At 51.8% G+C, this 11,204-nt stretch overlaps 1 protein-coding gene across 1 annotated transcript; it reads right to left on the bottom strand.

The window, feature by feature from the left end:
- Nucleotides 1-8,980: 8,980 nt before the first annotated feature.
- On the bottom strand, nucleotides 8,981-9,940 carry LOC147412982 (olfactory receptor 14C36-like). Its single transcript, XM_086480848.1, has one exon. It carries the CDS (start codon nucleotides 9,938-9,940, stop codon nucleotides 8,981-8,983), a length of 960 nt encoding a protein of 319 aa, XP_086336974.1.
- Nucleotides 9,941-11,204: the final 1,264 nt, after the last annotated feature.

Raw genomic sequence — 11,204 nt, 5'->3', positions numbered from 1 at the left:
TCCTGTTCTTCATTTGCATAATGATCAATGTACTGCTTTGTATTTTTTTCTCCTGTTCCTGCTGCTCCTCTTCTTGCTTGCAAAAGCTCAGGGTTGTGGGGGGTATGGGCGACGTCTGCTGTGTCTCAGATGCAGTTTGAGACACTGACCATGGGAGGCTGTGGGCAATGTAGAGTGCGGTACTTGTAAACGAGCGGAGTCTCTCTTCAGGAGATGCTGGGCACTGTCTTTCACGCACCTGAGCATCTCCCTGGGGTGAAGAGTTTGAAGTGCCCTTCCACCCTGCTGGGGGCACTTCAGCAGAGGAGGATGGGAACCTAGTGACAGTCCCATTCTCCCCCACAGGCACGCTGCTCTTATCATGTCTGGAGAGAGCCTGGAGATGGAAAATGGGGGTCAGAAAGGTTCTGTGTCGGCCGTGAGTGATTCCGATGCAGACTTTGCTGTACAGGAGAGCAGAGTTGGAAGGGCTGGGTCCCTCCCTGGGCTCTTCCCTCTCAGACACAGCCGGTCTGGGTGCTGACTCCATCACATTGGAATAAATAGGGACAATTGTCACACGGTCACCGAGGCAAATACCTCTCACAGGACTGAAGGCTCCCGTTGCCAAGAACACCTACCGAATGCACGGGCTGTTTGTCACCACTGCAATAGCACAGGTCTGACTTCTCTGGAGCCCATGGGCAGAGCCCCCGCTCGTCAATCCTAAACTCAAAAGATGAACTGACTGAAGTCCCCCCTCAAAAAGAAAGCCATCTTTGGGGTTATCTGGGAGAACTGGCATAAGACTGATTCAGAGAATTCTGTCCTAATTTGTCAAAGTCTTCTCCTTTTTCAACAGTCCCCCATTCCTGCAGTGAAACAATGTCCAATGCCAGCTCCATCACTGAATTCCTACTCTTGGCATTCGCAGACACACGGGAGCTGCAGCTCTTGACCTTCGGGCTCTTCCTGAGCATCTACCTGGCTGCCCTCCTGGGCAATGGACTCATCATCACCACTGTAGCCTGTGACCCCCACCTCCACACCCCCATGTACTTCTTCCTCTTCAACCTCTCTGTTCTTGACCTTAGCTCCCTCTCCACCACTCTTCCCAAAGCCATGGCCAATGCCCTCTGGAACACCAGGGCCATCTCCTACACGGGATGTGCTGCACAGGTTTTTCTATTTCTCTTTTTTATAGTAGCAGAGTATTGTCTTCTCACCGTCATGGCCTACGACCGCTACGTTGCCATCTGCAAACCCCTGCACTACGGGACCCTCCTGGGCAGCAGAGCTTGTGTCCACATGGCAGCAGCTGCCTGGGGCACTGCTTTTCCCTATGCTCTGCTGCACACGGCCAATACATTTTCACTGCCCCTCTGCCAGGGCAATGCTGTGGACCAGTTCTTCTGTGAAATCCCCCAGATCCTCAAGCTCTCCTGCTCAGACACCTACCTCAGGGAGGCTGGGCTACTTGTGGTCAGTGCTTGTTTAGCCTTTGTTTGTTTTGTGTTCATTGTGGTGTCCTACGTGCAGATCTTCAGGGCCGTGCTGAGGATCCCCTCGGAGCAGGGACGCCACAAAGCCTTTTCCACCTGCCTCCCTCACCTGGCTGTGGTCTCCCTGTTTGTCAGCACTGGCGTGTTTGCCTACCTGAAGCCCCCCTCCATCTCCTCCCCATCCCTGAACGTGGTGATGGCAGTTCTGTACTCAGTGATGCCTCCAGCAGTGAACCCCCTCATATACAGCATTAGGAACCAGGAGCTCAAGGATGCCCTTAGGAAACTGGTGACTGGTTTTTGTTCAGAAGTAGCAATGAACTGCCCATCTTCTTCCGCATATCACTAGTAATGAAACTCATTAAAGGCTCAGCCTGTCTTTGGTGAGTGGTTTGCTTTGGTTTCTCTTGGTTTTAGCTCTTCTTGGTTGTATAAATGCTGTCCAAAAAAATGTTGTCATTCTTCATCCTATTTCCATGTCAGTCTCTGCCTGCCTTGTGTGCCCCACAGACTTTGTGTAAATAAGGAGCTGTGCTCTCTCTGTGTTTAAACCAAATAAAGGACCCTGCACTGACTTGTTTGCCTGAGTTCCTTCTTCCCAGATCTTCTGTGGATTTGCAGGGGCAGCGTCTGTGTGCTGGGGTGGAGGGGGCAGTATCCACTCTGAGCTGGGTCTACCTCCCAACCTCACCAGCATTGCCCTGGACACCACAATCCACTTGCTCTGCAGAGCAGCACCACCCTTTCAGAGTCTGTGGGGAGCCTGGGGAGGGGCTGCAGGAATGGCCATCCAGGTCAGTAGAGATGAGCTCTGTAGGGAAAAGTCTCTGTGGGGAGATGGGATGTCACAGGAGAAGAGCAGGGCACCGTGTGTGTGTGCAGGGGGGAAAATGGAGAGAGAAACCCTTTGGTGTGGGTGTCAGCTCGGGTCAGGCTGCCCTTTCCCTGGGTCCAAAGGACCTTCCTGAGGATCCCCTAGGCCAGTTGTCTCCTGCTGTCTTGGGGAGGAAGTTTAGCATGTGGGTCTGCAAGTTCCCCAGGGTGGGGATCTCCTCAGCATGCCGGCTGGATGAATGTTCTCAGTGGCCTGTTTCTTGCTCTGGGACATGAAGGACATGCAGAGGAGTGTCTGGTCTGAGCCTGTGCTCCCTGGACACCCCAGGGGTGCTGCCCCAGGGCCATCCTCACAGAGCAGCCAGTAACAACCACCATGTCCAGCACTGGCCTCTCACCCCAGCTCGCAGAGGTTGCTTGTCCTTTCTCAGAGGGACACCAAAATGTTGTTCCCAGAAGCTGGGTCCAGTGCCCGATGTGCAACAAGCCAACTGTACAAACAGAGATGACATATTTATTTATAAATCTGGGCAGAAAAAGGTGTTAGGTCAAAATTCCACAAAGCTAGCACACCTTGTTGCTTCACTTTGTAGTTTTTATGCAATTTAAAGCTACATAACTCAATTACTACGAAAGCTCAGAAAGTATTTTCTGTTATACTCTCTATGCCAAAATGAAATATATAAACTGAATTCATTTGCTTACAGATTTTCAAGGATATTTTTTCTCAGAAAAAGTGTTTTTTACTGATGGATTTTACTTGTCTAGATCTCATAAATCAGTACAAACAAGCAAGACTATCTGGTGGGACTTTCCCTGGTAGGATGTTTCTCTTTTATCAGTCTGTCCCTGTTCTTCTTATTCAGCGGAACAGACATAAGTCAGTCACGCATTGCTCATAGACCACCTGGTCCAGCATACAAAACCACTGGCCCGGAGTCTTGTGAAAAATAGGACCGAGCTGGAAAAACAGGACCGAATTTGGGAAAAGAACTCTTGCAGATAGACCACCTGGTCTATCGGTGTAAACAATAGGCCCCACGTCTTGTGAAAACAAGAGCAGAATCTTGCGAAAAAGGAGGCAGAAAAACAGGGCCAAAATTGGGAAAGAAAAGGAAGGTAAAATTCCATTGCTAAAAAGAGAGAAAAAGAAGGAAAAAAGACATTTTCAGTGCCGCTGTACAAGAAAAGGACTAGGTCAGCAGTCCATGTTTGCACTGTATAGGTGAGAGGTAAGCATGCATCTGGTATGCATGTGGGGAGGTGAACCCAAGCGAGCACAAGTGCCATCAGCTGTTCGTGGGGGTGCCATGAAGGCCTGTGAGACAGACGGTGTCTGGAGGTCACTTCCCGTGGAGAGCAACATGCCCTGGGAAACCACCGGAATGCAGCCCTGGGATGGGCTTCCTTGAACCCTGGTCCCCGTGTCCGTTCCTCACGTCGTGGGGCATCTCAGGCGAGTGCAGAGCAGGGCGATACCCCCCAGGGCCGAGGGGCCTCCCAGCCTCTGGGAGTGGCAGCAGAAGGTCGGAGAGACACTGACTGCTGCAGCGCACTGCCTCTGCGTGTGCAAGGGAAGGACTCGTGTCTCTGATCACCCACGGGTGTAGGAGGAATGCACGAGGCCAGAGGAGATGTGGGAACCTAGCAGAGCTCTGACATTTCTGTGTGTGACTCCAGAACAAGCCCCACCGTCCCAGTGATGTTCATCTCAGCTGCCTTGGACAGGATCCTTGCAAGTGCTCCTGTCTGCTACGTCCCCCTTGCCTGTGATTCTGGGTTGTGCCCTCCCAAGTGCCAGAGCAGGCAGAAACGTTCTGGGGTCCTTGGAAAAGGCAGACGTCCATCCACCTTCAAGAAGGGCAGGGATGAGGATTGCTAGAATTAAAGCCGGTCAGCCTACCTCAGTGCCTGGGAAGGGGATGGGGTCCGTGCTCCTGCAGCCATCTCCAGGCACCTGAAGGCGAAGAAAGGCACTGCTGAACCAGAACAGTTAGGGGAAACAAGGACACGGTGTGTGCCTGGCCTTTCACACGGCCTTTGACATCATCTCCCACAGTCTCCTTAGAGCCTACTGACGCTCTCAGGGCTGACAGAGCGGATGGTACAGCGAGGGTGGGAAGTTGGCTGGATGACCAGGTCCAAACGTGACCAGTGGTACAAAGCTCTCCTAGAAGCCAGTCGTAACCGGAATCCCTCAGTGTTCAGCATTCGGGCCAACACTATTGAAAGTCCTTCCTTTCCCCCTGTACAGGGGAGCCCCATGCAGGGAGAGGGCCTGGGTATGGATTGTCATGTGCCTTCTGACCGAGTACCTGATGGGACAGCAGCAGGCGTGTGGCTTGTTTGTGCCTCTCCAGGAAGCTGAAAGAGCAGGTTCAGAAGATCACGGTGAGGTTACTTCTGTCTGGTCAGGTGAAAGGCCGCAAGAAGGATGATGAGTTAGGCTGGCTGCTTGAAGGGGGCTTTCTGAGGTTTTTAATCTTTCCTTGGAAGCAGGAAAAATCAGGAGAAAGAAAAACTGCTACAAGGTGCAGCTTGGAAAGTGGAGACTGGACATGAGGAAGAAGAAAACTCCAGAAGAGCTGAGAGAGTTGTCATCAGTGCTGCTGAGCCTAGTTGGAGGCCTGTAACTAGTGGTGTTCCCAGGAGTCAGTACTAGGTCGAATCTTATTCACTTTATTTATCAGCCACTGGATGAAGGGACAGAGTGCAACCTCAGCCAGTTTGGTTATGATACTAAACTGGGAGGTGTGGCTGACATCAGAAGGCTGTGTTGCCATTCAGCGAGACACGGACAGGCTGGAGAGGTGGGCGGGGAGGAACATAATGAGGTTGAATAACGGCAAGTGTAGCGTCCTGCACTTGGGGAGGAATAACCCCATATACCTGTACAGGCTGGGGGTCGATCTGCTGGAGAGCAGCTCTGCGGAGAAGGACCTGGGAGCTGTAGTGGACAGCAAGTTAACCATGAGCCAGCCATGTGCCCTTGTGGCCAAAAAGGCCAGTGGTATCCTGGGGTGGGTGAAGAAGAGTGTAGCCAGCAGGTGGAGGGAGGTTGTCCCCCCGCCCCTACTCTGCTCTTGTAAGGCCACATCTGCAGTGCTGTATCCAGGTCTTGGCCAGCTAGTTCGAGAGAGACAGGGAACTACTGGAGAGAGTCCAGTGGAGGGCTACAAAGATGATGAGGGGACTAGAGCATCTCTCTTGTGAGGAAAGGCTGAGAGACCTGGGGCTCTTTAGCCTCGAGAAGACTGAGAGGAGATCTTATCAATGCTTATAAATATCTAAAGGGTGGAAGTTGAGAGGATGTGGCCAGGCTTTTTTTCGTGGTGTTCAGTGACAGGACAAGGGGCAACAGGCATATACTGGAGCACAGGGAGTTCTGCCTCTACATAAGGAAAAGCTTTCACTGTGAGGGTGACAAAGCACTGGAACAGGCTGCCCAGGGAGGTTGTGCAGTCTCCTTCCCTGGAGATATTCAAAACCCACCCGGACACAGTCCTGTGCGACCTGCTCTAGGTGAACTTGCTTTAGCAGGGGGGTTGGACTAGATGATCTCCAGAGGGCCCTTCCAACCGCCACTATTCTCTGATTCTGTGATTCTGTGAAAAGCTGGCACCCATCCATTGCAGCACTCCAGGCTATGTGACTTGTCCCACCACGCCTTGGCTGTTACTCCATCCATATCAAAAAGCACAGGCTCTCTCTCAACTTGTCTGCACCCCAGGTTGGGGGCAGTGGTGCACATGTGGGCTGTGGCACCTCTGGTGTGGCTGCAGGCCAAGCCCTGACTTGTCTTTGGGAAACCTGGTGCAGAGGGTCCAAGTCCCCATGTGTGCAAAGGCTTTGCTTCAGAGCACAGACACGGCTGAGTGGGCAGCAGATGGACAAAGCAAGCTGCAACAGGATGCCAAGGGAGGGAGCAAATCCCGCTGTCCCCAGGGACAGAGGGGAAGAGGGCTGGGAAGTGCAGCCCTGACAAGAAATGGATTTGCTGTCATTGGGGTCTCTGCTGCCCCTGAGGGCCTTTGTTGGAGGTGAAGGGGATCTGCAGGAAGGAGAAGGTGCTGCTGCCAGGCCCCCTGGGAAAAGTGTTTCTCTGTTCCTTGACTGTATCATCACGGGGGTGAGGAAAGGTTGGTGGAGCTTAAAAAGAGAAGATTGAGAGTGTGGGGACACGAGTGGAGACCTGGGTGTGATTCTCCGTGTGTTTCTGGACTGCTCTGCATCTCCTGGCTAGAGAAGAGCCAGACCTTGCCACACTGCCAAACAACGTTTTACATTGGATTCTTATACAGTTCAGGCATTAAGGTAAAACATGTCTTGATTAATCACTAATTATACACACCACTGATTACTAATCCTATTAAAACTTCACAAGCAGCTCTATTTCTGCAGTGTCCCCATCCATCAGCATTCCCCTGCTTGCCTATGGATGCAGCGATTCCTGGAGTTGGTCTTCTGATAGTATTTAATTATGATGGCAGATGCTGGGAGGGGTTCAAAGATGCGTTAGAGCGGCTGGGATGCTAGCATTATCTGTGTTCTCCAGGAGTATACTTTATCCTTCATGGACAGCTCTAAGATTCCATGGCAGGGCTGTTCTTCTGGTGCTTATGATGGGCTGGTGTCCTTAATTTGTTTCAGCAAATCATTATACAATGTGAGATACAGATATCTTTATTAAGAAAGGTAATAAAACTTCATAATGTAAAGAGTAATTCATATAACAGTTTAGGAGGGAAATTTTCATAGCCTTGGACAAGGGGATGCCTGTGGGCAGGTGGATTCTTCAGAGGACTCTCTGATGGTCAAGGATCACCTCTTCATGACCCAGAACGGTCCAACCCAACATACAAGAAATCACGCCAAGGTGGGAGGAGGCTGGAGTGGATGAGAAAGGAGCTCCTGTCTTATATGGAGCACAAAGAAGAATCACACAGAAGGTGAAGGTTGGCTGTCTTCCAGCCTCAACACTTCTGTGATTCTGCACTGGAGAGACATTTGCTTGTGTGTTTGGCAGTGCACGGGGGAACTGAGGGAATGAGGGACTCCTGGGACCAGCTCCTAAACAGACAGAGGATCTAAGACCAGCGGCTGGAGGGATCCAATGTCCCTTCCAGGATGCATGAATGACGCACCATGAGTCTTCCCTTGATGACAACAGGGAGAGCTCTCAGGGCCCCATGACCACAGAAGGAAGCAGACACAGGTTTGGTGCACTCAGCTGTGGCTTTTTTGTCCCCCTCAGTCATTGACTCAAGGCTGCCAGGCAGGTAACCCCAAACAGACCTCATCACATCCTGAGCTGAACCTTTGCGTTTCCTTTTCCCTCTTTCCCACTCCCAGGTTCTTCCCTTTCATCATCCTCCTACAGATTCCTCTACAAACAGCCCAGCTCTGCTCTTTCTCCACTGGCCATGGTTTGCTGACTTTGTGCCCTCACACAATGTTCCTCAGATCGTTGCCGTGCTGATTCTGACCTTGCCCAGCACAAACTAGTAACTCCTGTTCTTGTCTGTAGTGCCCTGCGACTCCTCATGCTGTCACCTTGTGGTGATGGCTCTCCACAACCAGGGTGAGCCGCCTGCACACAAACACTAAGAGCTGACCAAATGGAGCTTCAGTGCAGGCAGACCTTGAGGAACTCTGGGATTCAGCCAACAGGAACCTCTGCAGTTTTACAAGGAGAAGTAGCATCGGGGGGAACAAATAAGCCCATAAGTCAGGGCCAGCTGGGACGTGACTGGCTGAGCAGGAGAATGGCCTGGCCACCACGAGGGACACCGTACAAGCCAGCGGTGAGCACTCACCATGAACAAGGCCAGCTGCACAGGGGGCTGCATTAGGAGGAGCGTGGCCACCCAGACATCTTGAGTTTTCATCCCCCTCCAGTGAGCCCTGGTGTGGTCACACCTGGTCTGGTGTGTCCCTCTGTGGGAATTCCTGCTGTAGACAGGTGGGGAGGAACTGGAGAGTGCCCAGAGGAGGTCTGCACATGCCCTGGACTCTCAGCCCCAAACCCCATCTTTGCAGCCCTCTTCCATCTCCACACGTCCCCAGGAACATGCTGTCCCTGCAGAACTGCCCAGCTCTCCCAACAGCTTCATGTTACCCTCCTAGAGAATGGGGGTATTTAGTGTCATCTGTGGGAAAGCCCTGGGTACATCCCTCAATATACTTATCAACGTACCCGATACCTGAAACCCTCTGGTGATTCTTAAATCCAGCCCTATGTCTCAAATAGGCTACAAAATTGAGCTTTTTACTCTTAAAAACATGGGGAAAGAGGAACTTAAGAGCTGAAGTTTCTCAGGTTTCCTTGGAGAAAGAGCTCAGCCTGAAAGCACTGCAGCAGGGAATCCCATTTCATTTCAGAGCGGCTGTGAAGGAAATTAACTCTGAGCCAGTGTCAAACATGCTTTTATAAGGGCACTAGGCATCCCAAATTTGGTCCACGCCTCAGGTAAGTGATGCAAATACAAACATTTGTCTACTAACACAAGAACCATGAATGACAACACAGCAATTATAATAATATAAAAGATATTAAGAACAAAATAAAACATCTCCCAAAAAAAGTGAAGAAAAAAATCCAACCTCTAAAAACCATACGACATACAAAAAACGCCAAAGAAGTATGGAATCAGATAATCTGTGAATCATTTGTGCAGAGAGGAAATAACTTTTTCACTATTGAACAATGTGGAAGGAATGAGTTTCTTAACAGCATCTTTGAGCTCCTGGTTCCTCATGCTGTAGATGAGAGGGTTCACTGCTGGAGGCATCACTGAGTACAGAACTGCCATCACTAGGTTCAGGGATGGGGAGAAGATGGAGGGGGGCTTCAGGTAGGCAAACATGCCAGTGCTGACAAACAGGGAGACCACGGCCAGGTGAGGGAGGCAGGTGGAAAAGGCTTTGTGGCGTCCCTGCTCCAAGGGGATCCTCAGCACGGCCCTGAAGATCTGCACGTAGGACACCACAATGAACACAAAACAACCAAAGCCTAAACAGACACTGACCACAAGTAGCCCAGCCTCCCTGAGGTAGGTGTCTGAGCAGGAGAGCTTGAGGATCTGAGGGATTTCACAGAAGAACTGGTCCACAGCATTGCCCTGGCAGAGGGGCAGTGAAAATGTATTGGCCGTGTGCAGCACAGCATAGGGAAAAGCAGTGCCCCAGGCAGCTGCTGCCATGTGGACACAAGCTCTGCTGCCCAGGAGGGTCCCGTAGTGCAGGGGTTTGCAGATGGCAACGTAGCGGTCGTAGGCCATGATGGTGAGAAGACAATACTCTGCTGCATTAAAAAAGACAAATAGAAAGACCTGGGCAGCACACCCCGTGTAGGAGATGGCCCTGGTGTTCCAGAAGACATTGGCCATGGCTTTGGGGAGAGTGGTGGAGAGGGAGCCCAGGTCGAGCAGGGACAGGTTGAGGAGGAAGAAGTACATGGGGGTGTGAAGGTGGGGTTCACAGGCTACAGTGGTGATGATGAGTCCGTTGCCCAGGAGGGCAGCCAGGTAGATGCCCAGGAAGAGCTCGAAGGTCAAGAGCTGCAGCTCCCATGTGTCGGCAAATGCCAGGAGGAGGAACTGGGTGATGGAGCTGGCATTGGACATTACTTCACTCTAGGAATGGGGGACTGTTGAAAGAGGAGAAGACATTCACAAGTGAGGACAAATTTCTCTGAGCCACACTTTTCCACAGATATTCACCACAATGGCTTTTTTTTTGGAGGAACTTCGATTAGTTCCTATTTGTGAGATCAGGATGGACGAGCAGGGGCTCTGCCCATGGGCTCCAGACAAGTCAGACCTGTGCTATTGCAGTGGTGTCAAACAGCTCGTGCATTCAATAGCTGTTCCTGGCAATGAGTGCCTTAAGTCGAGTGAGAGGTATTGGCCTCAATGACCATGTGACAATTGTCCCTATTTATTTCAGTGCGCTGGAGTCAGCACCCAGACCGGCTGTGTCTGAGAGGGAAGAGCCCAGGAGGGACCCAGCCCTTCCAACTCTGCGCTCCTGAACAGCAAAGTCTGCATCGGAATCAGTCATGGCTGACACATCTCCAGGCTCTCTCCAGACATGATAAGAGCAGCGTGCCTGTGGGGGAGAATGGGGCTCTCACTAGGTTCCCATCGTCCTCTGCTGAAATGCCCCCAAGCATGGGAGAAGGGCACTTCAACCTCTTCACCCCAGGGAGATGTTCAGCTGCCCGAAAGACAGTGCCCAGCATCTCTTGAAGGGAGATTTAGTTGGTTTCCGAGTCCCACACACTGCATTGCCCACCTCCTCCCATGGTCAGTGTCATAAATGCATCTGAGACACCCCCCTCACCCCCATCCCCTACAACCAGAGCTTCCACAAGCAAGAAAAGTAGCAGGAGAAACAGGTGAAAAAATCACAAAGCAATAACCTGATCTGCGACTGAGGAACAGGAGAGGAAGACAGCTGGCAGTTGGGAAAGCCTTCTCCTTACATAGCTGAGCACAGCACCTCCATGTAGGTCATATCCCAGGCATGTTGCTCTCAGTCCCTTTTCTCTGCAGAAGGAAGAGTTTTATGTATCAGGAGAGACGCAACTTTGCTGGGGATCTTCCACACACAGCCTCTCCCCACAGCTCCGTGCGGAGCTCCATGGGAGGGCTGAGTGCTGATGCGGGCTGATGACAGAGTCCATGCCCCAGGAAACAGCTCCTTGGGGTGAAGAGACACTGCTTGGAAGGACAGCCCTGGGCACCCCTGACTGCACACCCACCTTCACACCCCACAGCCATCCCCACCAGAAGGCAGCCGTCATGCCCTGTCCCTCTCACACTGCACTAGGGAAGCCCTGCTCTGCAGCCCGGCTTCCTCTTCTCCATCACAGACAGATCCCAGAGG

This window comes from Leptosomus discolor, unplaced genomic scaffold (assembly GCF_034619465.1).
Source record: "Leptosomus discolor isolate bLepDis1 unplaced genomic scaffold, bLepDis1.hap2 HAP2_SCAFFOLD_35, whole genome shotgun sequence".
Lineage (NCBI taxonomy): Eukaryota > Metazoa > Chordata > Aves > Leptosomiformes > Leptosomidae > Leptosomus > Leptosomus discolor.
Note: the sequence above shows the minus strand (reverse complement) of the source record. Positions and strands in the feature narration are given on the sequence as shown.